Raw genomic sequence first — 25,804 nt, forward strand, 5'->3', positions numbered from 1 at the left:
CTAACAGCAGCGTGTGCTGTTAAGCCGTAACACCGATAGTTGTGCTGTCGCTGTTGCACCATATGATTTCTGCGATCTGGCAACACTGTTGGCCGACTAGAAAATTGTATAATTTATTTTGTTGTGTTTCTCGTTGATTTTCATGAATTAAATATACTAAGAAAAGGCGAATACCTGCGAACAATGGCGCTGCGCATCGCGAAGACCTTCCGCCCGCTGGCCCAGCCACTGGCAACAACCTTGGGCGGCCCACAGTTGATTCACACGACGCCGGCGTGCTGCGAGATCCGCAAATTGGCCCGACTGCGGGTGGTGGACAACAGCGATCTGGGCAAGAAGGCGATGGCCGAGGGCCGCCCGCCCCGCTGCATCCATGTGTACAACAAGCGGGGCGTGGGCCTCATCGGCGACAAGGTCCTGGTGGCCATCAAGGGCCAGATGAAGAAGGGCATCCTCGTGGGCCTCAAGCAGAACCAGAAGCCCAAGCAGCCCAAGTTCGATAGCAACAACCTGGTGCTCATCGACGACAACGGCAGTCCGCTGGGCACCCGGATCCACGTGCCCATTCCGACCATTCTGCGCACCATCCTCAAGGAGAAGACGCTGGCCAAGGGAGCCGACTACACCAAGGTCCTGGCCATCGCCAGTAGATATGTTTAAGTCTGTGTGATCCTTCGCCTTCCTTACTGTTGCTAAATGAATAAAATCTATCAAAAACCGAATGTCAGTATGATTTGTTCTTTCTTCAATCATAAAATATAATTGAAAACCTAAGCCAAAACATTTATTTTGAGACCTATATCTTCCTATTCAATATTATAATTCATTATCTGGCCATCTATATGTTCTATATGATTACTTCCTGTTGCTAAATGAATCAGTATAACTTCTTCCGTTCTTAAATCATAAAACATATAAAATATAATTGAAAACCTATTGAAAAATAAAAACTTTACATCACCTATAACAAAATATCTGCCTGTTTCGAAATTAAAAAGTTTCTTTTCTTCCTGTTTAATATCATAATTCATATCCTGTAAATCTCCTAAATATATGTTTAAGTTCCGTGGGATCTATATGATTACTTCCTCTTGTTAACTGAATAAAATTGATCCAACCGAATATCAGCATAACTTCTTCCTTTCTTACATTATAAAATATAAACTAAAACTTTAACAAAATAGAAAGTTTACTTGAAATATAACAAAATACCTGCCTATTTCTAAGCTAAGATTTATTTCAAGATAAAATGATTCCTTTAAGACCTCCACATTCTTCTCTTCTTATTTAATTTCATAAAATAAACTATTTTCTAAAAGAATACCTAAAATAAAATCAATTTAAAAACAGATAAACATAGAATAAACTTAAAAAATAACTAAATAAATGTACAAATACACCTTAAATTATACCTGAATTTATTTCGTAGTTTACTTAGAAAGAAAATCTAGGACTTTATTACCTTCTTTTCTTCATCTCCTTAACTTTCTCCTCCTTTTCTTCTTCTCTTCCAACTCCAGACACAAAACACCTTCGTTCTTTTTGTAGTATAAGTATAATGTGTATAATGTAATTGCGATCAGCTAGTTTAGTTTAGTTTAGTTTTTAGTTTTTTAGTTTCAGTAGTCTTGCCTAACGTATATAAGTTATGATGCAGTTATGTACACATGGGCGTTGCAGTTTAGTTTACAGTTTCTTTAGTCGTTTTGTGGTAACAGAAATGCACTTAGTCAGTTCCAAGGAAAGCAGCTAAATTCGCTCGTGAGTCGTCCATCTCTTTCACTTTGGCGGGCTTTCCCCTTTGCGAATCGCTTATGTACAGAGGGACAAAAAATATATATAATATAGAAACAGGATATAAGTACAGGTACAGGTCGCCGTTTAGATATTCCCAGCACTGCCGAAGAACTGAAAGTTGTTGAAGTTCACCGGCGTCTTTGGGCTGGGCAGGTACAGAAACTCGTCGTTCTGCAGCTGCGACTGCGTGAGGTTCGGTTCGCTGGCACTGCGATGGATCTTGGGCAAAGTGCGCAGCATGTTCTCCAGCATATTTAGCAGCGGCCTGAAGAGCGGCCGGTCCTTGGGCGTATACTTGATGCAGTCCTCGGCGAGGCGCTTCAAAGCCTGCGGCGCATCCGAGCGCACTTGACTCATATCGGGGCGCAGCAATCCACGTCCCACCATAAACAGGATCTGATCCTTGTTGCTAATATGGCCATACGGCAGGCACTCGGCCAGCAGTTCGTACATCACGATGCCAAAGGCATAAACGTCCGACTGGAAGGAGTAGGGATTCAGCTCCTGCATGCGAATCACCTCCGGAGCCATCCACAAAATACTGCCAGTGGGCTGATTGGCCTGCTTTTCGCCAGACCAACGCGTCTTCGCCGTGGCAAGGCCGAAATCGCCAATTTTCACGGACAAGTCCTCGTGCAAGAATATATTGTTCGACTTGAGGTCTCTGTGTAGGTCAAAAAGTAAAAGTTATTATATAGAAACAATAAATAATAGTAATTTTAATCCGAACCTGTGTATAATATTCTTGGCATGCAGGTAATCCATGCCCTGGGCCACCTGGCGACCAATATCGATCAGCGTGTTCAGCTTGAACTTGGTCTCGCTGACATGGACATGCTTGTAGAGGCTGCTGCCCTCGCACCACTGAGTTACAATGGCCAACGAGGGCTTGGAGACGCAGCCCATGAAGAGCAGAATGTTGCAGTGGCGCGTCTTCTTCAGCATGGCCACCTCGTTCTTGAACGCCTGCAGCTGGGCGGGACTGGGCGTCTTTACGTTGAGCGTCTTCACGGCCACGGGTCCGTGCCAGTGGGCGCGGTAAACGGTGCCAAAGGAGCCCGAACCGATGCGCGGCCCAATCAAAATCTCCTCCGCCAGGATGTTCTGTAAATATTAAAGGTTAGTGATCTGGTTTATACAAGTTGTAGTGGATATTCATTAGAGGCCTGCGTGAAGCATTCAATTTTTGTTTTCTGATTTGGTTATTTCCATTCTATGTGAAATTGAATGGTTTTTTTAATTCATTTCGAATTGAATGAATGAATGAATAATTTTATGAAGTTTTTTAATTTTTGTTTTATCATAGTATGCCAGGAAATTTCTGATTTGTTTAATTCAATTCTATGTGAAATAAATTTAATGTTTTTCTAATTCATTTCGAATTGAATGAATAATTTTGATGAATTTTTTGAATTTGACAGATTTTTTTGTGCTTTCTTTTGAGAACAAAAAGTGGAAAGTGTTTGATGTTAACTGCAAAGTAAATAAAATTCAGGCAGATTTAACCACAATTATTTCGGAATTCATGCCATTCATTCATTCAATTCTATTGAACTTCTATTTAGTAAATTCAAATTAATTCATTCATATGAAACAAAAAATTCAAAATGTTAACTGCATAGTAAATAAAAATGAGGCAGATTTAATAATTATTTCGGAATCCATCCATTCATTCATTCAATTCTATTAAACTCAAAATTCTAATTAATTCATTCATATAAAACAAAAAATTCAAAATGTTAACTGCGTGGTAAATAAAATTCAGGCAGATTTAACCACAATTATTTCGGAATTCATGCCATTCATTCATTCAATTCTATTAAACTAAAAATTCAAATTAATTCATTAATTCATTCAGGACCCTAATATCCATCCTACCCAGTTCTCCTCGGAGCTCTTGGCGTCCCTGGAGAGCAGATTCTTGTTGCTCTCGTCCGCCGATCGGGCCCTGGGTCGATTGTGCTTCAGCGTGCTGGTGGGCGAGGCTTGCGTGGAGTTCGAGTGATCCGTGCAGGGATACTGCAAGAAAGGCTCATGAGTTACAAAGATCTTAAGGGTAAAATTCAAGAAAAACCCACCGGCAACGGCGGCCTGGCCTGCATGATCAGGCTGCGCTGCACCTCGCTGGTCACCGAGCGAATGTTGTTGATGCACACATTCGGTGCCGAATTGGAGCGATCGTCCTGGCTGATTCGCGGCGGACGACCCTGCCGATGGTTGCCCGAGGAGGCGGAGGGCGGCTTGGAGCTGCTGCTGCTGCCGCTGCTGCTGCACCGCCGACTGCGACTGCGGCTGCTCATGTTGAAGCGCACGGCAGTGCCGCGGGTGCCCGGAAAACCGACGCCCGTCTCCGGATTCTCGGCCAGCAGCAGCTGGTAGTAGCTGTCCATGGGAAAGGGCTGGCACAGCATGGGCACCCGATTGGCGCACCTCTGATGGAACCTGAAGTTGCACTGGCTGCAATAGAACCCGGTGAACAGCAGCCGCCGACAGCCCTCGCAAAAGACCAGCGAGAAGAAGGTCTTCCTAATGATCTGATGCTTGATGTGCGTCCGTATGGGAAACTTGTCCAGCAGCCGCACAAAGATCTCCTCCACGTGCAGGGTGCCGATGTCCGTGTGCCACGGTATGATATGTCTGCCCGCATGCGTGGTGCTCACCTCGCACATATCGGGTGTTAGTTGGCGCAACTTCAGCGCCTTCATTAGGGCATCGCAGAGGCGGACGCCGGAGATGACCTCCACGGAGGTGCGCTGCTGGTTGGGCAAATGGGCGCGCAGCAGGATCTTGGGCTGGCGGGTGAGAGTTCCACACTGGCTGCCCGGCTGGGAGCTAACTAGGCTATCCGTAAGATCGCTGCCATGGACATGGACGCGGGCCAGCTGGCGCTGCTGCTGGAGAATCTGGGTTTGATTCTGGTAGTGCGGCTGCTCCTGCTCCTGCTGCTGCTGCTGCTGCTGCTGCTCCTGCCTCTGATCCTGGGCATTCAGGCGCTCTATCAGCTCCTGCTCCTTGGCCTCCAGTTCGTGCAGCTTCGAGGTCAGCTCCTGGTATTCTGGAGGGGATTAGAGGTTAAATTATGTGTGTTTAAGGTTTAGAGAGATCTTGATGATGAGTTTACCCATTAAGTACATGGCCGGTGGCTCCTGCAGATTGGCGAACTTGGCATTCAGCGCATCGATGTTCTCCCGGGTCACATGCTTCACCAACTGGACATTGTGGAGCTCCTCGGCCAAAGGATCGTACAGATCGCTGTCGCCTTCGGTGGAGGATTCGCTGGACATGATTTTTTATGCTTTATATGGGTATTTTGCTATATCCCGTGACCATGACCCCGAAAACGGAGGAAAAAAAACTCCTGCGCTTGCGTTTCAGTAGAGTTCTAATGGGTGGCCCACCCACAACCCAAACTTTTGTGGGCGGGGGGCAGCATGTTGTCCTTGACTTTTTCTTACGCTTTGTTTTTACCACTTTTCCGGCTTTAAATAGCGTTTTTTTGTTGGCTAGGAAAATCCCAGCTTTTTTCCAGTGCACCCACACACTCACTCACACACCTGCACAACCACCTTGCATATATGTACGGGTATGTATGTATAATGAAGGTCAGTGTGTGCAAAGGCAAAGGCAAAAGCAAAAGCAAAAGCAGCTGAACTTGGGGCTTCCAAAGGATTCGGATTCGGGGCCTTGAATTAACCGATAGCCGTCAATTATCCACTCCAGCCGGCTCCTCCGAGGGCTGCCCAATGGTGGCGCACTGGCAACTGGCCCACTGTCCTTTTGTTTCACTTCACTTGCTACAATTTATTTACCTCCTTGCGGTAAGTTTTACTACATTTTCGACTCTTTTCCCCTTTTTTTTTTACTTAGTGAAGTTCAAGCAAAAACATCGATGACTCCGAGTGCCAACAGACCATCACTAGCGCGTAGGAAATTAGGGTGGCAACGCTTTTTTGGTGCTATCGGCTAATCGATGGAGCTACCTGTTGTTGCCAAGGAATTTCTTTTTCTATTACCTTTTATACGTCCCAGGTGTCTAGATCCAGATAAATAAACGGTTATTTCGAAGTTAAGCGACCAATGGAACAAGCATCGATGCTTACTCGATACTTATTCTAACCTAGGGGCCACTCCGTACAGGAGCAGCTTTCAACAGACCGACACCAGGTGGCGCTCGACGGCGCGAAATTTAAATTCAGGATTACTTTGAAAAAACCGCAAACAAAAATAAAAGCTCTTTTGTGATATGATTTAAATCCTGATTTTTCACACCAAAAACAAACAGAATTTTCGCCAAAAACAATCAGAGTTTTGGCCAGAACAAACGAAAAAAATGGTCCAAATATGGAATGTCATACATCATTGAACTCGTAATAAAATTTCCAATCGATTGACATTTCAACCTAGAATTTTTTAATTTTTGCCATTTTTCGCAAAAAATTATGATGGTACCCCTTAAAAAAAAAGCGAAAATTTGGTTAAAAAATAATTTTCCCAAATCAGTCGCAAAGTGCACTGATATTAATTATAAGGTTGTAAGCTGCACAAAACAGTGCGCCTTTTTGATATGGGACCATTTTTGTCCAAGTTACAGCAAAAAAAACGACAATAAAAAATTAAATTTTTACCAAAAATCATTATCCTGATTTTTCACCCAAAAAAATTAGTATTTTGGTCATAAAATAATGAGCAACACCGATCCAGAACAGAACACTTTGATTTTTAGCCCGAACCTTAATGAAAAATAAATTCTCACACTAAATCCAAAATCTATAAAATGTACAAGTGTTTTAGTAAAAACTGGATATTAAGAATATTTAAATAATATATCAAATAAGTAGTTAATTAAGTATGTAGTTTATTATAATTAAAACTTTCAAATAATATCCATAAAAAAGACTAATAAAATCTGTTGGGAACTAGGTAAGTTAAGATAATGATGTCAATAGACATTTTCCATATAGAAGCTAATCAAGATTTTACTAAAACCTGGATATTAAGGATATTCAATTAATATATCAAAGAAGCAGTTAGTTATATAGTTTATTATAATTAAATCGTTTAAATAATATTTAAAAAAGAAAAAACAATTTGTAAATAATTAAGTAGATATATATAATAGATATTTATTAAAAACCAATCAAGATTTCGGTGGGTTGTAAAAGTCGGCCTGATCTGATTTCCCATAACGATTGTGGAAATTGCGGCCACGTGGGAAATCGAAATGAAAATCGAGCAGATTGCAAGATTGAAAGATTGGAACCGGGTCGCCGCCGATAACCTTGTGCTCCTTCCCTATCCCCGTGAAACGGCAAGATGCTCGATGGAATGCTAAAAAATCTCCCTGCACCGGGGCTCTAATCGAAAGCAAATCAGCTTTAATTGTTATTGCGACTATTTGTAAAATTGTTTACAATCTGAATTCGCATAATTATATAAAATATGCATGGCAAACAGTGCGTTTCGAAATGACAAGATCGTGGGAGTAGATAGCGGCCAAGAATTGTTTTTTATTTTTACTTATTAACTAACCAGAATTGATGTCAATATATACTCGCTGAGATTGTTTTTAATCATATATGTATGTAGTAAATACGCTTCGCTTTTTGGTCAATGATTAATTGATGAAAATGATTGAAATGCGGTTAATGATTTATTTTGAAATCGCTCTCCTAATCATAATACTTGCGTGTAAATAGTAAATAATATATGTATGTATATATAAAGTGAGTCTGGCATATAGTGAACTCGATTCTGTTTACAACTTGGGACCACGCGCCGTTTAAGTGATTCGCTGGCTTCTGTTTCATGGGAAATGGAAATGAAAATGGAAAAGCTCGGGGTGAAAGTTCATCGGGACACACACAATTTTTGTGGGTGCAACGTCCCCCGATTTATCGGGTCTTTCGGCTCTTTTGGGGTCTTTCAGGGGGGGTGGTGATAGGGGGTTTCAAGGTCACCAGCCGGCCAGACGGATGGCAGACATTTCCCCCAACTCCCCATTTCCGATTTCCCATTTCCCATTCCCGATTCGAATCGACTCCTCGACTCCCGCAGATTACAAACACGAAGACGAAGAGGTTACGGAGTCGGAGAGTCCGGTGGAACAGATTAGAGATGGGTTTTGTGGGTCAGTGGTTCCTATTTCATTGACGGATGAACTAAAATCAAATCAACCTTGAAATGCCGAGTAAACAAACAGTTTCTGCTTATAGTAATTCAATTGAATTTAATTCATTGGGCTTGTCAATTCTTTGAATTAATTTATAAATACTATCTTCAGTTCCAATAAAATACAAAGTTATTTTGAAATTGGTTAATCAGTTAGGGTACATTTTTAAATTTAAATTGAACAACTAACTTAATAGGGTAATTTCCACAGATTTAAATTTATAAATTTAGAAATTGGTTTTATGGACCAAATTAAAGAACTTAGTTTGATTGTCCAATTTTTGATGTTCGCCGAGTTCAAGGTCTTTTTGGTTTGCTGTCCTGGGTTCAATTCCAGTTCAGCACTCTTTGGGTGTTTTGTGTGCCAGACGTTGACCTTGAGGCATTTTAACGGATTGCAGTTCATTGGCAGCTGGAAAACACCACCCACCGCCCAAAAGTACAAAAAAAGAAATACCCAAAAAATGTGTGTCTATGCCCGCTGGTGGATGCTTCTCTCGATTGTTGCTCCTTGCTCTTCATTTCAACCACCCAACCACCTACTTCACCACCCACACTCCCACCCACAAACACCTCCCATTGCGGTTGTTGCTTTTTTCTTCTTTTTTTTTTTGGGGTCGTTGGCGACAGTTTATTGACATCGGGCGATAATTTCGTGAGCTGTTTTTTCACAACGTGCCAATGCGAAAAAGGCAACAAAAATAGAAGAATCTTGAATATTTAAATGAGAGCTGAAATGGACAGCCGATATGCAAAGGTGTGCTCTCAAATTATTCAGAGGATATTTGGAACCAGCTTATAATTACCACAATCCCAATTGAAGAAAGAACTAACTAACCATGAAATTCTTTGACTTTAAAATTTAATATTATTCATTTAAAAACTAGTTGGGATAAATGAAATAGTTTAATAGCTTAATGGTATGCTGAAGAATACGAAACATACAGCATATGGGGTTTTTTGAGGAATTTCCAATGAGAGCTAGTTCGATGGAACTTGCAACTTAATTGCAAAGTTCAATTCGCTAGAACGGGAATTTGATTTGCTATTGTTATTGTTTTGGTTTTTGTTGCTTATACAATATACAATACACAATATACACTACACATTATACGTTACGATTGCAGACTGTTGTCGCCGATGTCTAGGCTTTTGGTATCAACAACAAACCTCCTCCACGCTTCTGGGTCAATAATCTGCGTCTGAGCTACAGCTTCAGCTTCTATATACAGCTATAGATTCGCGATGGCTTGTTGTTGGCGCCCGATTGCCGCAAATGTCAATCAATGAAGATCCAATTTTAGCACAAGTAAACAATATTCGCTCGATCGCCTCTCCTGGCCACCCCCACACCCCCCGTCAGTAGTGGGTGGGGGATCAGTGGCGCCTCCCACTTGCCGCTTATCTCAAGCTTTGGCTAGAGGAAAAAACCAAGAGCCCGCTCTTGTTTTCCCGCCAATCGATATATCGAAAATATCGAGCACCTGTCCCTAACCCCTTACAAATTAGTCATCGATTACATAACAATTTGCAATTCCTTTATAGAGATCTTACAATGTAATCGAATCTTTTAGACTATGATTCACCTGCGGGCTTTTCCAACAACTAATCATCTTTAAAATCGCAAATACAATATATTATTAGACAAGCATTACCTATCGATCCATTCACGCGATCCATCGGTTATCGATCCGATTCGATCTTATACGACTTAAAACGTTGACCCTGACGTGGCATGCCTCCCGTGTGGGTCTTCCCACCTTGGACTCTGCCCCGCATTGCGTATTGCTCATGGCGCCGAGATCAGATCCCGATCCCATCCGATCCGATCCGAACCGATCCCTCGAATCCAATTCATCCGTCGTTCGTCTCTTCCAAAACAACAGATGGCAATCCCACACGGAGAGAAAATACCCACCGAAATGGAATTGTCTTGGGAACTCTTACATATCCCCTATAATTGGTTCCGTTAAATACTTATTAGGGATCGATAATTATCGATATAATTAATTATTATTTATATTCGGTAAAAATTTGGATACTTGGATATTCTTTTTCTCAGTATGTAAGGCTTATCGCACTGGATGACTTGGCACATAGGGCCTCACCTCGCCCCCTCTCTTTCGCTCCGTATTCTTCTCTTTCTCTCTCTCTCTCTCGCTCTATATGTTGTTTTTCCTCAACGGAGAGTCGAGATTAATGCTAAAAATAGGGATCTTTTATTTTGAATCGAAACTAAGTAGATCACGACAAATTCACGTTGCCGTTGTTTACGGCTTTTTCACTGATGGGCGAACACGCCCCACCCCCCAATGCCCAACGCCCACCGCCCACCGTACCGCCCCCCTTTTGGGGGGCTGCCCCATTGGCTTCCGTTCTTGTTCTTGCTCATGCTCTTGTTCTTCATCGACTGCAGTCGAAGTCGCAGTTCCAGCAACAAAAACATCAACAAGCTTATCGCCGAAACATTATCTATAAGCCAAGCCAAGCCCAAGACCCCGTGTATATAGGGTATATCTGGTCGTCTATTGAGTGTTTCCAGAGTTTCCAAGAACGGAGATCCAGATTCAGATCAATTTATATACTTTGTATTTATTTTTTTAAAATAATTACAATTATATCCAATTTCAAACTGTCATGTTACAAACAATTTAACGTGTATTATTATAACAAATTGACAATTCAGTTAACAATAATCAATTGAAGTGCTTGAAATTGGAGCCAAGGGGTTACGGAAATACCATACCCATAATAAAATAGTTTTCGGAGTCTAGATGACTGAACTTTGTCGCTTGGACGAAGCGTTACCGTTAATAAGGAAAATGAAAATCAACAAGTGCATATATAGAGCGTGGATTGGATGCTGCTTTTCCACTGATGGATTCACTCTATTTATTGTTGCTGTGCTTTTTGTTGCTGTGTGCATTTGTCACTCACACACACGCACATGTGAGGTTTGTGTGTACTTTGTTCAAAGGCGATCTTATTAATATGATTATTCCATTGTATGGTTATACAGTATGACTTTCCTAACCCAAACTATCATCTTAATATAGCAGCTTTTGGGTTCTAGTTACATTTCCTTACCAGGCTTTTTAATGTTTTCAAAATATTTCCGATATGACTCAGGTTTGTATGACTAAATTATGCGATAAAGAAAGAGCCCAGATTTGCAAACTCAGCGTCATATGAAAAACCTAAGCCGAAAATGAAGGGGAGAACAGGAAACAGGAAGCAGGTCGACATTGGTGATATAACCATTTCAAATTTAAGATTGTTGGATGGATATGGTAAAAAATGACTTGAAAATAAATCATTCCAACTTAAAGTTTCAACTTCCTGTGACATATCCGAAAAACCCCATAGAATATAATACTAATACTACCAATCCAAGTTCAAGCAATCAATCAATAAATCAATTTATAGTTGCATTTTCCTAGAACCCCCTATAACTTGACCCATAAAAGTTTAGCTTATAGACACTGCCCTGTATTAACGCTCTCAAACACCCACACACCCGCAAACACTCGGCCCCACGGTGACCCAAAGTTGATTGAATGTGTCATGGCCGGCAAATTGTTTAATTTTAAGCATTTGTTTGCGTTTACTGTGTTTCTTTTTTTTTTGTACATTTTTTTTTCTTTTCGCAAGACACTGGACTTTGCTTCCAGTGGCCGCTGCCTCGCTCGCACTTCCACCTGCAGTCCACGTGCTTCGCATTCGCCTGCAGCTCCCCGTCTCGCTCGCACGCGCGTAAAGTGAGGCTTCGTTTTGCGCTGGCGTCGCGGCAACGGTTCTTTTCCAATTTGGCTGTGAAACAACGAAGAACGTTCTTCCGAGCGAGTGCGAAGAATTCGCCAAGAGTGCAATTAAAAGCGTGGAAAGCGGAAGAAAGGGACCTTCTTCCGAGCGTGCGAGAAAAGTTCGTCGAAGAGTGCGAGAGATACGAAAAAGTGTGAAGCCGAAGAAAGGAAGTGCGAAGAGAATTCTTCCGAGCGAATTCTCGCTAATAGTGCAATTAAAAAGGGGTGGAAAGTGGAAGAAAGTGGCGAGAGAGGGACAGAGATAAGGAACCTCCTAATTATAGACCCCACTGATGGGATGGTCTAAAAATAAACAACCACAAACACCAGCAAACAATTAGAGAGAGAGAGAGAGAAAGGGAGCGAGTTAAACAGCTGTTGAGACTCTACGCTCTCCCAAAGAAAGAGACAGAGCGAGCATGGGCGCAGAGTGAGAGGGAAAGAGAGAGGGAGATCGCGGGAGATAGGAATACACGAGATACCGATACTCCCAAGAAAACGAAACGCCAGCTTTACGTTCCAGCATCCCAGCGTCCAGCTTCCAAAAGCGTTTCCAATTCCAAGCCAGTCGCAACGTCAGCGGAATACCGCTACAAAATTCGCATTCAGCCGCCTCACTCTCGCCTTCCTCTGCTTCTCCTACTCCTCCTGCGATATACCCGCACTCTTCTGTTCCTGCCACAATACGTCACGCGATGCAACAACAACTAGTGGGCGCAGCAGCAGCAGAACACGCAGCAGCAGCAGCCGCAACAGCAGTCGCAACAGCAGTCGAAAACGCAGCAGCAGCAGCAGGAGCCAACCACTTGTTCGATTGCCCGCACTCCGATAACAGCCAATCGCGAGCAAAAGGACTATAATCGATCTTCAATCGACAAATCGATTCGTTTTTTTGTTTTTTTTTTGCACGTACAAAAACCCCACAAACCCTAAAAATCTAAAAACTAAACCCACCAAAAAAAAAGGATAATTACCCCTTATTTTTAGTCGTTTTGTTTTGTTTTTTTCGTCAATTGATTGTGATTTTGAAACTGTGTGATCGCAAAAGAAAATCTGCAAATTAGCTAAAAAGAAAGTTCCTTAAGCAAGTGATAATCCGATAGAAACTCTGAAGACAGGAAAAGGAAAGAGAGCACCCTGAGATATATAAACACTATATGCAAAATATACACGCACCATATAAACGCTATATATAAACCACGTATATTAAACCGCAAACATACATATATATCAAGAGCCCCGATCTTGCGATCTTTGTATATCGAGGAATACAAAGGAAACCCATTAAGACCGTCGAAACCCGGAACAAACAGCATGCAAATGTAAGTCTAAATATGAAAACTCAAGATTATTTTGGAAAAGTAGCTCTTAAAAACCGTTTAATCAGTAAAATTTGGGCATCACCTAGAATAATCTACGATTCCTAGAAATATTACAAATTCAAAAGTAAGCTCATTCTAGGTTTCTTATCAGGCTTGTTTTTCAATTTTATAAACAAGACTCTTAAAGAAAAACAATAATAATTGTATTCATTGTATAAGGTATCCCTCAAGATCTTTTATAAAAACAAAGCCCCGCAAGCTTAAAATGTTTGCTGGGAAAGTTAAAGACCCTTCAAGGATGTGAAAAACTGTGGTATAAACAACAGCCCCCTTGAACCAGACTATCACTATCAAATCTACGAAGACAGCCTTAACCTCTTCTCGATTCTTATCAAGATCGGTTCTTCCCAGGGAAACCAAAACAAACTAACTAACCGAAATCAGAAATCCAAAATCCGAAATCAGCCAAGTGGTGTACGAGAGATCCTATAAATAGAATAGATCCCATGTAATATCGCTGTAGAAACGAAAGCGACAGAAGTGGAAAAACATTGAACCACATACTATATATAGAGTGTGGCTGGAAGCCGAGTTTCCAAAGGAGAGTCATAAAATAAAAGCAAACAATAACAAAAACAAAAACAAAAGCCACATGGGGCATATGCCCCCTCCATTTGCCCCACTCCACTCCATTTCAGTCACTCTGGCTTTCTGATTGTGTATAAAAAGAACAGAACTCATGTTCCAAATGATAAGTGGGGAGCCGAGCGAGGCAAAGCGGGCAAATCGGTGGGTTATTTTTAAACACTGAAGTTTATGTAAATATATTTCCTGGCCAGCCCAGACGCAAACAATAACAGAATCACAATCCGAAACCGAATCGAATGGAAAATACAATAATATTTGAGCGCTGATAAGGGAGCCACAACCCAAGCCAAGCCAAGAGGCCCCAGACGCGTGTGGAAGGCGGAAGAGAAGGGGGAGTGGTAGTTATCATGTGTCCGATTCCGAAGAACTGTGTCCTTATTCCAAGTAACTAATTATCACTTGGATGGTGAGCTGAGGTATTTCGTTTTATAATGTCATATTATAATATCCTAAAACAGATAATTGAAACGCCTTAAGATCTGAAGATTTGCTAAGCAGAAGAATTGTCTCCTGAGCACAAGTTACTAATATCAATTCGATCTTATCACAGGATATTCATTTCGAGGAGTAGAAAATGGGAAAATATATGAAATCAGATAAATTAATAAAATAAAGAAGATTTGCTGAATGACAGGCTCTATAAAGCATATCTTAAAGAAAGTATGAAGATTTGCTAAATAAGCTCTATAAGGGATATCTTAAAGAAAGTATGAATCAAGTCTGGATATAAATGAATAAGAGAAAAGGTTTAGGTATAAAATTGTTTAATATTTTACCACAGTTATATCATATATTCTGTACCACTTGTTTCAGATGATTCCCGAAGTGCCGGCGTCCAAAATCCTTGTAGTCCTGGCCACCTTGGTAGCCGTGGTGACGCTGATCAGCAGTTGGGTTCCCCAGGTGGCGGGTAGTCCAGTTGGACCCACGGATTCTGGCAATGAGCAAAGACGAATGCTGTGCTCCAGCCAACTCACTGATGTGATACAGGATATCTGCAAATTCGGAACGATGCCCCACTACACTGCTTATCGTAAGTCGATTTTTGGTTTGAGTTTAAACCATTATTATTATTTAATTTATTTCTATATTTTATCCACAGCTAGTGGGAAGCGCAGGAAGCGAACCGCACAGAATGTTGCCGATCTGTGCTGCAAACCGGGAGGATGCTCCTACATGGATCTTAGAAATTACTGCATACCTGGGGTCGATTAATACACTCCACCACACAAAAACACGCCACCCCACTCTAAACCATCCCACTTCCATCAATTGTAACCCTTAAGATAAAAACGAACAAACAGCAGTCTCCCTTAGAGTACACTAAGTATATGTTACTAATTTAAACCATACATTAACTCAATTCTGTACAATAAAAGAAATTCAAATGAGCGAGAATCAAGCACAAATTGGGTATAGGATCTCTGAAAAATATTTAAATATTTTCAAGCTTGTATTATATCTTCTAATTCTGAATTAGACTGGCAACTATCAAATAACGCCCCGTTGTACCTTTTAGATTTTATTATTTCAATTTCCGCCACCGAATCAGAACACCAATTTCGGGAAACTTTCAAGCAAACACCCCCTTTCATTAGAAGCGTCTATTGTTGGCGTCATAAGCCCACAAAGCGGAATCTATTCAAAGTGACACTCGACAGGATTGTCATGGGTTTGAGTGAGGGTTTTTAAGGTTTAGGTTTTGGGTCATACAATATGCACACACACCACCCTTCGGATGGCCATTGGCCATTGGCCACCCCATTCAAATTGAATGCCGGGCGTAAAACTTTTGAAAGGGACACTCGCAAGCTGGACAGAACTCCGAAGATATGGGGGTCAATTGATGATGATGAGATGACTGCAAATTAGATTACAAACGCTGACGATGATGATTTTAATGATGGTGCAAATCAGCCACACATACGAGTATCCCTCTTAACCCCGATTTACAATCCTCAAATCTCTATGGAAACAACAAGTGCCCTTAAATTTACTCTGGCTCGGGGAAAAATAGATATATCAAATAATTCAAAGTAAAACAAATCCATTTGGCCTAATATAAAAAATACAAATGTTTATTAATGTTTACAATTTCAATTGATTTTAGCTACAAGTGTGCCACGAGTTAATTTACAAATCTGTTTCCTTTTTTTACGTTAAAAATTTTGGAAATTTTCGTAATATAGAAGTAGCTGGGATGATTTAGCACTTATAACCGGCCTTAAAACTATTCGGTTAATCAAGAAGTACGAGTCCCGTGTATAAAATTCCTAATTACAAATGAAATTTTGATTTTGATTTTAGATTTTGATTATGTTTCGGTATTTTGGAAGTCCTTTCAGCGTTTGAGGTAGAACCTGCGGTAGTAGAGGGCTCGACTTATGAAACCATTTTGGGGCCGCGCCGTCATTTCATTTTCGATTTTCGGAATCGATGGATCGCCCAGCTGAAGATCACGTATACCATTTAGGCCAACTCCCTGCGCCTCGGATTTCTTGGGGAATTTATTGGCTTCGGACGGGTTCATTTTGGGCAACGGTGCGGTTAAAGGTTTCCTGGCGGTCTGTATATTTTGGGTTTACTTTATAGTTATCGTATATCGATAGTCGCGAATTCTTAAGTTTCCCGTCACTTATCGTTTCACTCACCTGAATCCAGGACAGGGACCATCTGGCTTTGTCTATGGAGGGAATATTCCAGCGCAGGACTCTTCCCATGTCACGGAGTTGACCGACCCACTGATTTACTTTAGCCTTAGCCATAATAGCAAGTTTCGTAAAAAAAATGTTAACTGAAAAAAAACGAAATGAAAAATTTTAGATATGTAAAATTTTGGTTACAACAAAATTTGTTTTTTTTCCTACCAATATTAGGTGTGTTCGGAATAGAAGCAAAAGTTGGACTGAGCTAGAATCGTCTGGGGCTAGGCTACTAAACTTTGACAGTTGGCTTCGTTCGGTCCATGGACTACTTGTTAGGAGAAATTTAAAAAAATATATTCTCCCTATTTCGGGTTGCTTTGATTTAAATAAAATAAAGGAGGAAATTCAAATCAAAGACATAACTTATTTATCCATATGCGAGAAAATACTTAATATCTTAAGAATTCGCTTTCATCAAAGTAATCTATTGGGAAAGATACTTGATATGTTGGAAAATTATTACCGATACTTGGTAGCAAATTGAAACGGAGTAAAATTCTTCACCCAGTGGACACTCAACGGACACGTGTGGTGGAAAATGTGGGTGGGATGGGTTGGTTGACAACGTCTGGAAAACGAAAGGACAGGAAGTGGAGAGACGGGGAGAGGGAGGCACAAGGAGGGATAAACGACACCAGACAAACTTCGCCGGCTTTGGGTTTGGAGTTCCGGGTTCACCATACAATACCATGCCAAACCAAGCCAAACCATCCCCATTCCCATTCCCATCGCTCGACATTGATGGAGCGAAGCCATGGAACATTAGCTAAATCTTACAGAAAATTTCGCACTACATGGGGAGAAGGGAGGGTGCGGGATACAGGGGCTTTAACCGCCCGGAGAACCCACTCCATCTCCATCCGCCCCTTCACGGGGTTGCAAGGGAAAGCATAGCTCAAAGGGTAGCCATACAGAGAGAGAAAAGTTGTAAAAATAAAGTATTGGTCTAAGTTTAAAACAATATTTATTTACTATCAAAAAATTTTATAGTTTTTACATAAAACTGGAATTTTTCACAAGGGTGACAACCCTACTTTATATTTTATATATGCAATATTACTCTCGCATTTTCTCTCTCTGCAGGGATGCGATGGTTGGAGATGGGCAGTGTCAACAGAAGTCGTATAGGGACACGACTTCAACCCCAGAAGGGAACGGCGAGCGAAAAGTACAGGAAAATCCCAGTCATCCAGGCAAGAGTTGCGAACTTTGCTTTGCTCTGGTCCTGTCCTGTTTATTTTTTGTTTTTCGCTCTTATTTCTGCATTCAGTTCACCCGAAAAAGCCTAAGGAATGTAATGAACCAAAAAGGAAATTCATCTGGGGAGCTTAATGTACCAAAATATCAAACTAAAAGGTGCACAATGGAAATGGCCTGAATAAACAATGAGTAAAAAGCAACATACGGACAAAAAAAATTAGGAAATAAATTATATTAAAGGGAGAAAATAATAATAAATTTAAGAGTTCCTATTAGTGATTATTAAAGGTTCCAAAAGTATACAAAATATTAAACTAAGAGGTACACAATAGAAATGGCTTGAATAAACAATGAGCAAAAAAGCAAACATACGGACAAAAAAGATACGGACAAATTAAATTAAAATTAAATTATACAAATATTCTTATTCCAAACCAAAACCTATCAATTTATTTGGCACATTATTTTCTCGGTTCGAGTTCCCTACTTCTCCCGGGTCATAAAGTCCCAGGGAATGCAGACGATGCCATCGGTGGGTACGGACCAATAGTTGGTGATGTGCAGACTGAGACCTCGGCAGGATGTGACGCCACTTTGGAGCAGATGCCGCAGGGCCACAACCATTTTGTCCGGCGTCACGGAGTCGTCCTTGCTGAGTCGCTGCAGACCGAGTTCCTGCTGGCACTGCCGCCACAACTGCCGCTCCACCTGGATGTCCCGCCGATAGCGACCGGATCGTCCACTGGCCACCTCCAGGTTGCGGCAAATGAACTCCACCAGCTGGGGTCCGGAGCAGGAGGCTGGGGCCAAAAAGATACCCGTCTGGCTGACCTTCGGTGGTGCATCGCTATCGGGCACAATGGCCAGCTGGTGATCCTGCAGCGTGGCGGGCAGCTCCTGGACACTCTCCTCCAGCTTCAGATGCTCGCTGACCGCCCGGATTACCCGGCGCAAGCTGCCCGCATAGGCACGAGCCTCGCATCCGGGTTCCGGCATCCTCCGCCTCTCTATCCGAATGCCCAGGAGAACAGCGGACAGGGCCTTCTCGTACAGCGGCACCAGACGCAGTTGCTCCTCGTGCAGACGCATCTCGGCGAGAAAGGCCAGCCATCCGGTGGCGGAATCGCCCGAAAAGAGCATCACGTCGCCCTCCAAACTGATGCCAGTGTAGGGAGCAAAGACCACATAGCGATTTCGCAGAGTTCCCAGCTGGCCGGTGACCCCTTGATCTTCCGATAGCTCCTGCAGATTCCTCAGGCAATCGTGATAGCGCTCCATATTGCAGCCGCAATCGTAGCGGGTTCCCCGAATGCCTAGTAACTGGACTAGTAGACCCTCCAGTTGCTCGATTTTGGCGCGGAGAGAGGTGACTTCGGAGGTCTGGAAGCGGGCCAGCGCCTGACGCATCCAGGTGTCCAGGGAGTGCTCCTTGTGGGCCTCCTTGAAGAGGGCATCCTTCAGGGCACTAAAGTTCTTCTGCTGGACTGCTGGCGATGACGCCTGGGGCGGTCTTACTTTCTCCCTGACCGGCTTCAATGGCTCCTTTCTCAGCACTTTTCCCAACTCCTTTTCCATCTCCTGTTCTTGTGACTGAAATGGAAAATAATTAAAAAATAACTTATTATAGCTGGTGTTTCGAAATCACTTGTAAAAGTGTCTTAAAGTAGGCAAATCCCTTCAAAACATCGATATTATCGAATCGATATTGTCAAAATAAGTGATTTCAAATACTACTTCACCTGACTATGTTCCTTCTCCTTCGGCAGCAGCTTACAGGATCTCAGGATATTCCTTATCACCGCCCTGGGATCCAGCAGACTCCGGTCCACCTGCACCCGGACCAAACGACTAACCACCTGGCCACCAGCCGCATCCGAACTGGAGGGCATGTAGAACTCCAGCTGACCGTCGGCCGGAAGACAACTTCCGGGCGTCGGCGCTCCGGTCAGCGACTCCAGATGGGAGCTAAGCAGACGCAGTGACTCCTCGTTGACCCGCTGCTCGGCGGGATTGGCCGGCAGGCGATCCGTTTGAATGGCCTGGTAAAACGGACGCAGAGCCGAGACCAAATCCGTGCTCAACAGACGTCGACAATAGTCGATAATCCGCCGGCGACCCAAGAAGTTGCGCAGTGTGGCCATCTTTAGTGCTGCCAGATCGGTTGAATTTTGAATATAGAAAAATTGTAATATTCCCAGTTGATGCTGGCAAATTTTGCAATGACTGCCTGACTGCCGAAAAGATTCTGTAATAAAAAATTGGAAAGTTCATTTATATTTTACAACTTGTAAATAAATTAAGCAAAAAGTAAACCTTACCCCTTTATTGTATTTCCAAATCGATGTTGTTTTTTAATAAAACATGAACTGTAGTTGCCCGCGAGTGTTAAAAAATAGCCAAACTGTTGCCCCCAAAATAAGAAAAGGAATATTGAGGCAATCCCAGAGGCCACATAAAATAATACCCCCTTCACCGCCACTCGAAAAGCATTGACTTCACCAGGGAAGCAAATAAAACTTTAGCACACAAAACACGCACATAAAAAACCGTCGCCCGTTAACCCTATAAAGCTGGTACTTGTTAAGCCCAGAGATATTCCTTTTGTCATGCATGATGCCATGTTACTGAAGGGTGTAAGGATTGGCATTTCTAAAGCCCTGGATAAAGTATAACACATATCTTTATTTTTTTAAAATAATTTAAAGGTCTCTTTATTTAAACTTTGTTTGTCGGCCGAGCACAGGTAGATTTGTAATAAAATCCTAATATTTCCTTTTTTGTTTGGTTTAAAACCAATCGGCAACCGGGGGTTAATAATCAACGTCAAACATAAAGAGAAAAACGTGTTTGCACACTGAAGTAAAATAAGACATTTAACACACCAGTGTGCGAAACTCTTCGCAGGAGAGCAAAGAGAAAGACGCAGGCAATTTCCCTTTGCCGGTGAGCGGCAGTGAGAGCTCAAACATTCTAAGTGAAAATAGAGAAAAAAAGTTTGACACTTCCGTAAATTTCGTTTTAGTTCGTTTCGCTCATTCTTCTCGCGACGACGAGGAGAACTCAACAGGCACGGCGTGTTTTATTCACTTGTGAATTTGTGGAATACTAAGGCACATGGGCAGGCCGAGACTCGTGGACACGACCAATCTGGTGGTGGTGCTACCAAATCGGACCTGTCGTTGTGTCGTCTGCGACAAGATATTGGCCGGACTGCAGAGGAGCAACATCAAGCGGCACTACGACCGCCTCCATCCCAATATCGTCCTCCAGCGACCGCCACGCCCCCCTCAGCAGCCGAAGCCCCAGAAGCCCCCGAGCGAGGCCTTAAGTAAGTATCCCCTATAAAAGTTAAAAGCATTTTTTCTACCTTTAAATAACTTGAACTTCGTGTTGGAAAGGCAAGGAAAAAAATTATATAACACTATCATGATTTTTTTTTTGTGATATATCACAATATAAACCAGCGGTCGGCACACACATACGTTGACATTTTGTTTTATATTTGTGTGAGTAATTTGCACTGGGCAGCTCATCGATGTGTGTGTGCAGACCGCTGTTCTACGTTATAGGTGTGCGAGCTGCGCGCCGGCAGAACAAAACCCTATGCTCACTTAATAGGGCGCTGCCGACCGCTGATATAAACCAAGTTGAATTCTCTAAAGGTTATAAATTATATTTGACTGGAAGTCTGTAACAAATATTTAGTTCCTGGTTACGATTTTGGGTCACGTACATAAAACATCGACGGATACTTTGGGTTGCGGTGAAATGCCGTTAACTAAAATCAATTAACAAAGACTAATTTTTGGGTACAACTTGCCTATTGAGTTGTACAGTAGTACTTCTACTACATCAACTTTTGAGTTTGATAAAAAAAGGTAGAGTTTTTTGTTTTAAATATTTTTTTAAGATTATGAAGTTTTAGTGACCAAGTGACATGCAATTCTTTATAGAGACAGATCAAAATTGTAATAACCTTTTAGACATGCTCGACTGTAGCTAAAACAGCAGTAGTAGTAGTAGTAGTAGTAGTGGTAGAGGCCAACAGACCGCCACTCAAAGCGCAAATAACAAGGGTAAAATATTGCATCTCCGGCAGCTGCGAACACGCATTCGGCACCCCTCTCTTTCTATCGCACTGAGCCCGTCTCTCTCTGCCATCGCACTGCAGTTGAAAATTACTTTTTGCATGTGTTTTTCCGTTTCTTTCTGTTTGTGTTTTTTCCATTTTGTTTGCTGCCCCGTTTCCATCGCTTGCCTTTTCACACATGCCACTTATTAACCCCAGAGTGGCGATGAGTACAGAAAATATTTATTTAAAATATAAAAATGTGCCACTACTTGTTATTCATTATTCAGCGACCGACCCTTCTCGGTCTACAAATTGATCTATTGATTTCGAATTCGAGGATTCTGGTTAAATTCTACATTGATTTGCATTTAACGGGGATTGGTGACCCCGACTTATCAAATATCATGATCAATTTGACATTCACTGATTTAATTGGTGTTTACATTTATCCTATCCTTACATAATGTAATCTTGATAATGGAAATGACATTTCTTCGTTTCGCTTTTCTTTTTTTACGATTATATATTTAAGGAAAATGTTATAAAAACCATAATACCATTTAAAACCGCATAAATTCGCCCTTTTAGATACCAAAATGGGTCGTCCCCAGATGGTGGACACCGACAAATTGTGTGAGGTCCTCCCCGACGGAAAGAGATGCCGTTGCAAGCTTTGCGAGAAGGTGTTAACCCATCGGCCGGGAAATGTGAGGCGCCACTATAATACTTACCACCCACACATCATCGTCCAGCTGGCGCCCAAACGTTGGGTCATCGCCGAGGACAAGCTCATTCCCAATAGCCAAAGACTGAACAATCCGGTAAGTAGTGTACATACAAACATATATATTTCACGGTTTATTAGCACTAACCGAAACGTCACTAATCAAAACCAAAACGAACCCCAAAAGGGGGAGCCGCACTTTAGATATTGCATTTTACTTTATCCAAATGAACCGTGCTGCCTACACACGAAATACCCAAATTAAATTAAACGAATTCAGATCAACGCTTATATTAATTAAAGTGGATTGAGCGGAATTAGCTGCATTTACATTTACATACCATCGTTCTGGATTGTTTTTATATCCGTTTATGCGCACTTCCCTTTGGCAAATATAAAATTTATTAAAGGTGTTTTTTACTTATTATTAAATTTATGAGAATAAATTTTAGGAATGCTGAAATGAGTAAACAAAAATAGGTATACGAAATCATGAAATTCCGACGCATAAACGTACTAACTTGAAATGACCCTGATGTTTTGAACCGCAAATGAAACGTAAAAACCGAAACCGTTTCAGACCGGTTCAGCTCAGCGTGTCAAAGTGTGTGACTGTGAAACCGCTTTCTGTAGTGGTTCGTGTTCTTGTTCCGCTCTCTGAACCGCTCCTCTCTGAACCGCTCCTCTCTGAACCACTCTCTGGCTGCATGCGAATTTTATTTAGTAATCGAGCGAAAGTCAAGTACGGTGCATCGCAGAAAAAAAAGGGGAAAAAACGCTGATAATTGTAAATCGCGAACCGTAAAAAATGCCGAAAAGAAACCCGAACCCGGTGTCCAAGCACTTTGTCTTTAGCGAAGAGACCCGGAAGAGCACCTGCAAGAAGTGCCGCTACGATATGGCCGGTCGTCACTCGGAGAATCTGCTGAGACACCTGAAACGCAAGCATGAGGATCTCTACAAGGAAGTGGTAGCCGAGAAACGGGTAATCCGGCAGGCAATTGCGGTCAGGACAAACCGTAGCCTGGCCAACATATTCAAGTTTCCATCGGAACCCAAAAAGATTCGCCTTTCTAAGGTACACACAACCAGAGTTGTCACCTTGTTCCACTAAGATTTATTTAAAACTTTTAACACATTCTTAAGATGACCCATAGGATAGGATAATAGCATAAAATAAACTGATACACCAGACTAATAACTATTTACTTTCTTCCATTTTTAAGATATGCACACATAAATATAATTGTTGAAAACCAGAGTTGTCACCTTATTTCACTAAGATTTATTTCTAACGTTCAACACATTCTTAAGATGACATACAAGAACTAAGTATTTAATTAATAAGTATTTAATTTCTTCCAGGATGCCTCTCAGCTGCCCACCAATAGTACCACTAATAGTACCACCATGGAAACCACCGTCATGGTGGATAATGAAGAGGCTGGCGACGGAGATTACGAGGACAACGCTTCTGGTAGCCAATTCGACATCTTCATAGGGAAATCGGAGCTGCCTGATGAGGATGACAATCAAACGGAAGAATCTGACACCGCAGTGGAGCTATTGCCCATAACCGAGGCTAAACCTGGGGAAAACGAACCGGATCTAGTGCCCATATCAGTTCCTAAACCTGGGGAAAACGAACCGGAGCTAGTGGCTAAACCTTCGACATCCTTGAAGGCGTCCTCCAGTTCTGGTGCGAATGTTCGTGCATCCACCTCGGATTGCCCACTCGTCGCCGGTGATAATGCTATCTATCTGCAGTATCTGGGCAACAAGTTTGGCAAATACTCCAAACGAACCATGAACACTGTTCAGTTCCATATAAATCGCATTCTTTATATGGCCGATATGGGACACTTTGAGGAGAAGGAAGGAAATCCCACTGGCGAATCCGATTCTAATTGACCATCGCCTTGGTCTGTGTTATTATTACCGTTACTCGTATCCTAGGGTATATTGTATTCATGTCTGTCTGTCCGTTTTAGAACGCTGAGATCTCGGAAACTATGAAAGCCAGAAATTTGGGATTAACCATGCAGATTCTTGGGGTTCCTACGAAGCGCAAGTTTGTTTCCTCTTACGCCCACAATTGCCATAACCGATTTTTTAGCTGACTAATGGGTATCGAGGTACTCGATAATACCGTTAATTCTCTTTGACACGAGTTGTTAAAGACCTAAAACCGATTTTAAGGGCTGTAAGCTAAATTAAGGAAAGGCTAGAAGATTAAGTAACACCTAGGTTTTTTAAATAAAAGATTATATGATTTAGTATTGATTGTTGTTTTATTCTTGTTTCTACTTCCTTGACGCGTATCCCGTTATTAGTTAATCCTTTTTTGCCTTGGACTCGAAATTCCAGGGGGGATATTTATTACCTGCCAAAACAAAAAGCATTAAAATGTCCACAAATCAGGTCACTTAGCCCCTTGAGTTTCCCCACTTGCACATCGGGAACATTCCGGCAAATCAGATCGTTGGCCCCTCATTTTGTTGTTGTTTGTTTTTCCTGTTGTTTTTGGGATAAGAAGTCAGTCAGTCGGTGGGGGGTTGGGGGTTTTGGGGCAAGTTCAGTACCCGCACAGGGTCAACATCTTTGGGATCCCTCGTGCTGGGAGGGTAAAAAGTGCGTAGAGTTGGGATTTTCGCTTTCCACTCTTGTGGAAAGTTTCGTTTTTCGTTTCGCCACTCATTTTCCCCGAGAGCCAGATATTCCTACATATATACGACATATTTATGTTTGTGCTCTTTAAAGCGACGGAAAGAGCAGCAAAAACTCTTCGCCGTCTGTCTGTATAAAGTATCTGTATCTGTATCTGTGTGCCGGCTGACCGGCTTTGTTTGTATCTCTATCTCTCTTCCTGCAGAAACTTGGAAACGAAACCTGCAACGTCTGTTCAGTTCAGTTCAGTTCTGTTATGTTCCGAGGCCCCTCCTTTCGCCACAGACCCTTCATCCGTCTGTGTCGTTTGGTCCCTGCTCATAGCTCATATAGGGGCGCCCTGTGTACTTGTAATCCTCCCCAACTCCACCTCTCGATTATATATCGCTTCAACCCCCACCCGAACCGCATAGGATGTTCGATTTATGTGTAGGCTAGCGTCCCTTTGGCGTGTTATTAAAGGTTCATTACTAAATACCAACGAACTTTTGTAATTCACTGAACCATCTGCCACTGGTGGGGGAAATATGTTGATGGGAAAGGAATAAAAAACCTGGATTTCTTGTAAATAACTTTAAAACGTGCATCCGAAATGCCTGATAATCAGCTTAATTTGCTCTTTAGCCAGAAAACAATTAATTTCTATTAAATATTAACCTTCTGCAAGTGCTTCACTCGACTAAAAGGAAAACGAAGCC

At 42.0% G+C, this 25,804-nt stretch overlaps 6 protein-coding genes across 9 annotated transcripts; 3 read left to right on the forward strand and 3 right to left on the reverse strand.

The window, feature by feature from the left end:
* Window positions 1–183: 183 nt before the first annotated feature.
* On the forward strand, window positions 184–718 carry mRpL14 (mitochondrial ribosomal protein L14). Its single transcript, XM_017140283.3, has one exon. The coding sequence runs from the start codon at window positions 184–186 to the stop codon at window positions 658–660; it is 477 nt and encodes a 158-aa protein (XP_016995772.1). The 3' UTR covers window positions 661–718.
* On the reverse strand, window positions 573–5,717 carry Raf (Raf oncogene). The gene is made up of 6 exons (XM_017140288.3): window positions 4,919–5,717; window positions 3,876–4,852; window positions 3,676–3,816; window positions 2,528–2,901; window positions 1,463–2,461; window positions 573–707 (listed from the first exon to the last, which is right to left on the reverse strand). Exons 1-5 carry the CDS (start codon window positions 5,079–5,081, stop codon window positions 1,882–1,884), a joined length of 2,235 nt encoding a protein of 744 aa, XP_016995777.2. The 5' UTR covers window positions 5,082–5,717; the 3' UTR covers window positions 573–707; window positions 1,463–1,881.
* A 6,041-nt stretch (window positions 5,718–11,758) lies between these two features.
* On the forward strand, window positions 11,759–15,130 carry Ilp6 (Insulin-like peptide 6). Its single transcript, XM_017140290.3, has 3 exons — window positions 11,759–13,090; window positions 14,552–14,771; window positions 14,841–15,130. The coding sequence occupies exons 2-3, from the start codon at window positions 14,552–14,554 to the stop codon at window positions 14,951–14,953; spliced, it is 333 nt and encodes a 110-aa protein (XP_016995779.1). The 5' UTR covers window positions 11,759–13,090; the 3' UTR covers window positions 14,954–15,130.
* Window positions 15,131–15,788: 658 nt separating this feature from the next.
* On the reverse strand, window positions 15,789–16,707 carry LOC108056479 (uncharacterized). Its single transcript, XM_017140289.3, has 3 exons — window positions 16,606–16,707; window positions 16,390–16,532; window positions 15,789–16,304 (listed from the first exon to the last, which is right to left on the reverse strand). The coding sequence occupies exons 2-3, from the start codon at window positions 16,501–16,503 to the stop codon at window positions 16,080–16,082; spliced, it is 339 nt and encodes a 112-aa protein (XP_016995778.2). The 5' UTR covers window positions 16,504–16,532; window positions 16,606–16,707; the 3' UTR covers window positions 15,789–16,079.
* A 1,362-nt stretch (window positions 16,708–18,069) lies between these two features.
* LOC108056456 (T-cell activation inhibitor, mitochondrial) lies at window positions 18,070–19,871 on the reverse strand. Its single transcript, XM_017140253.3, has 2 exons — window positions 19,383–19,871; window positions 18,070–19,233 (listed from the first exon to the last, which is right to left on the reverse strand). The coding sequence occupies exons 1-2, from the start codon at window positions 19,782–19,784 to the stop codon at window positions 18,127–18,129; spliced, it is 1,509 nt and encodes a 502-aa protein (XP_016995742.2). The 5' UTR covers window positions 19,785–19,871; the 3' UTR covers window positions 18,070–18,126.
* A 576-nt stretch (window positions 19,872–20,447) lies between these two features.
* LOC108056457 (uncharacterized) lies at window positions 20,448–24,710 on the forward strand. 4 transcript variants are annotated; one of them, XM_017140254.3, is made up of 4 exons: window positions 20,448–20,586; window positions 20,666–20,971; window positions 22,304–22,536; window positions 23,805–24,710. In XM_017140254.3, exons 2-4 carry the CDS (start codon window positions 20,758–20,760, stop codon window positions 24,348–24,350), a joined length of 993 nt encoding a protein of 330 aa, XP_016995743.2. In that variant the 5' UTR covers window positions 20,448–20,586; window positions 20,666–20,757; the 3' UTR covers window positions 24,351–24,710. The 4 variants fall into 4 exon arrangements, with proteins under 4 accessions (XP_016995743.2, XP_070074902.1, XP_070074903.1 ...); XM_070218801.1 differs by having other exon boundaries at window positions 20,449–20,596; XM_070218802.1 differs by lacking the exons at window positions 20,448–20,586; window positions 20,666–20,971 and adding an exon at window positions 21,443–21,521.
* The last annotated feature ends 1,094 nt before the right edge of the window (window positions 24,711–25,804 follow it).

This window comes from Drosophila takahashii, chromosome X, assembly GCF_030179915.1.
Source record: "Drosophila takahashii strain IR98-3 E-12201 chromosome X, DtakHiC1v2, whole genome shotgun sequence".
Lineage (NCBI taxonomy): Eukaryota > Metazoa > Arthropoda > Insecta > Diptera > Drosophilidae > Drosophila > Drosophila takahashii.

Excerpts from the sequence above, each read along its gene's own strand:
- LOC108056479 (XM_017140289.3), bottom strand. The coding sequence starts at position 16,503 with ATGGCTAAGGCTAAAGTAAATCAGTGGGTCGGTCAACTCCGTGACATG. Across the intron at positions 16,305-16,389 it reads GGTCCCTGTCCTGGATTCAG|ACCGCCAGGAAACCTTTAAC; the intron begins GTGAGTGAAACG and ends CAAAATATACAG.
- LOC108056456 (XM_017140253.3), bottom strand. The coding sequence starts at position 19,784 with ATGGCCACACTGCGCAACTTCTTGGGTCGCCGGCGGATTATCGACTAT. Across the intron at positions 19,234-19,382 it reads AGGAGAAGGAACATAGTCAG|TCACAAGAACAGGAGATGGA; the intron begins GTGAAGTAGTAT and ends TTTCCATTTCAG.
- LOC108056457 (XM_017140254.3), top strand. The coding sequence starts at position 20,758 with ATGGGCAGGCCGAGACTCGTGGACACGACCAATCTGGTGGTGGTGCTA. Across the intron at positions 20,972-22,303 it reads GCCCCCGAGCGAGGCCTTAA|ATACCAAAATGGGTCGTCCC; the intron begins GTAAGTATCCCC and ends TCGCCCTTTTAG. Across the intron at positions 22,537-23,804 it reads GCCAAAGACTGAACAATCCG|GATGCCTCTCAGCTGCCCAC; the intron begins GTAAGTAGTGTA and ends AATTTCTTCCAG.
- mRpL14 (XM_017140283.3), top strand. The coding sequence starts at position 184 with ATGGCGCTGCGCATCGCGAAGACCTTCCGCCCGCTGGCCCAGCCACTG.
- Raf (XM_017140288.3), bottom strand. The coding sequence starts at position 5,081 with ATGTCCAGCGAATCCTCCACCGAAGGCGACAGCGATCTGTACGATCCT. Across the intron at positions 3,817-3,875 it reads AGGCCAGGCCGCCGTTGCCG|TATCCCTGCACGGATCACTC; the intron begins GTGGGTTTTTCT and ends CCTTTCTTGCAG. Across the intron at positions 2,902-3,675 it reads AGAGCTCCGAGGAGAACTGG|AACATCCTGGCGGAGGAGAT; the intron begins GTAGGATGGATA and ends TAATATTTACAG.
- Ilp6 (XM_017140290.3), top strand. The coding sequence starts at position 14,552 with ATGATTCCCGAAGTGCCGGCGTCCAAAATCCTTGTAGTCCTGGCCACC. Across the intron at positions 14,772-14,840 it reads GCCCCACTACACTGCTTATC|CTAGTGGGAAGCGCAGGAAG; the intron begins GTAAGTCGATTT and ends TTTTATCCACAG.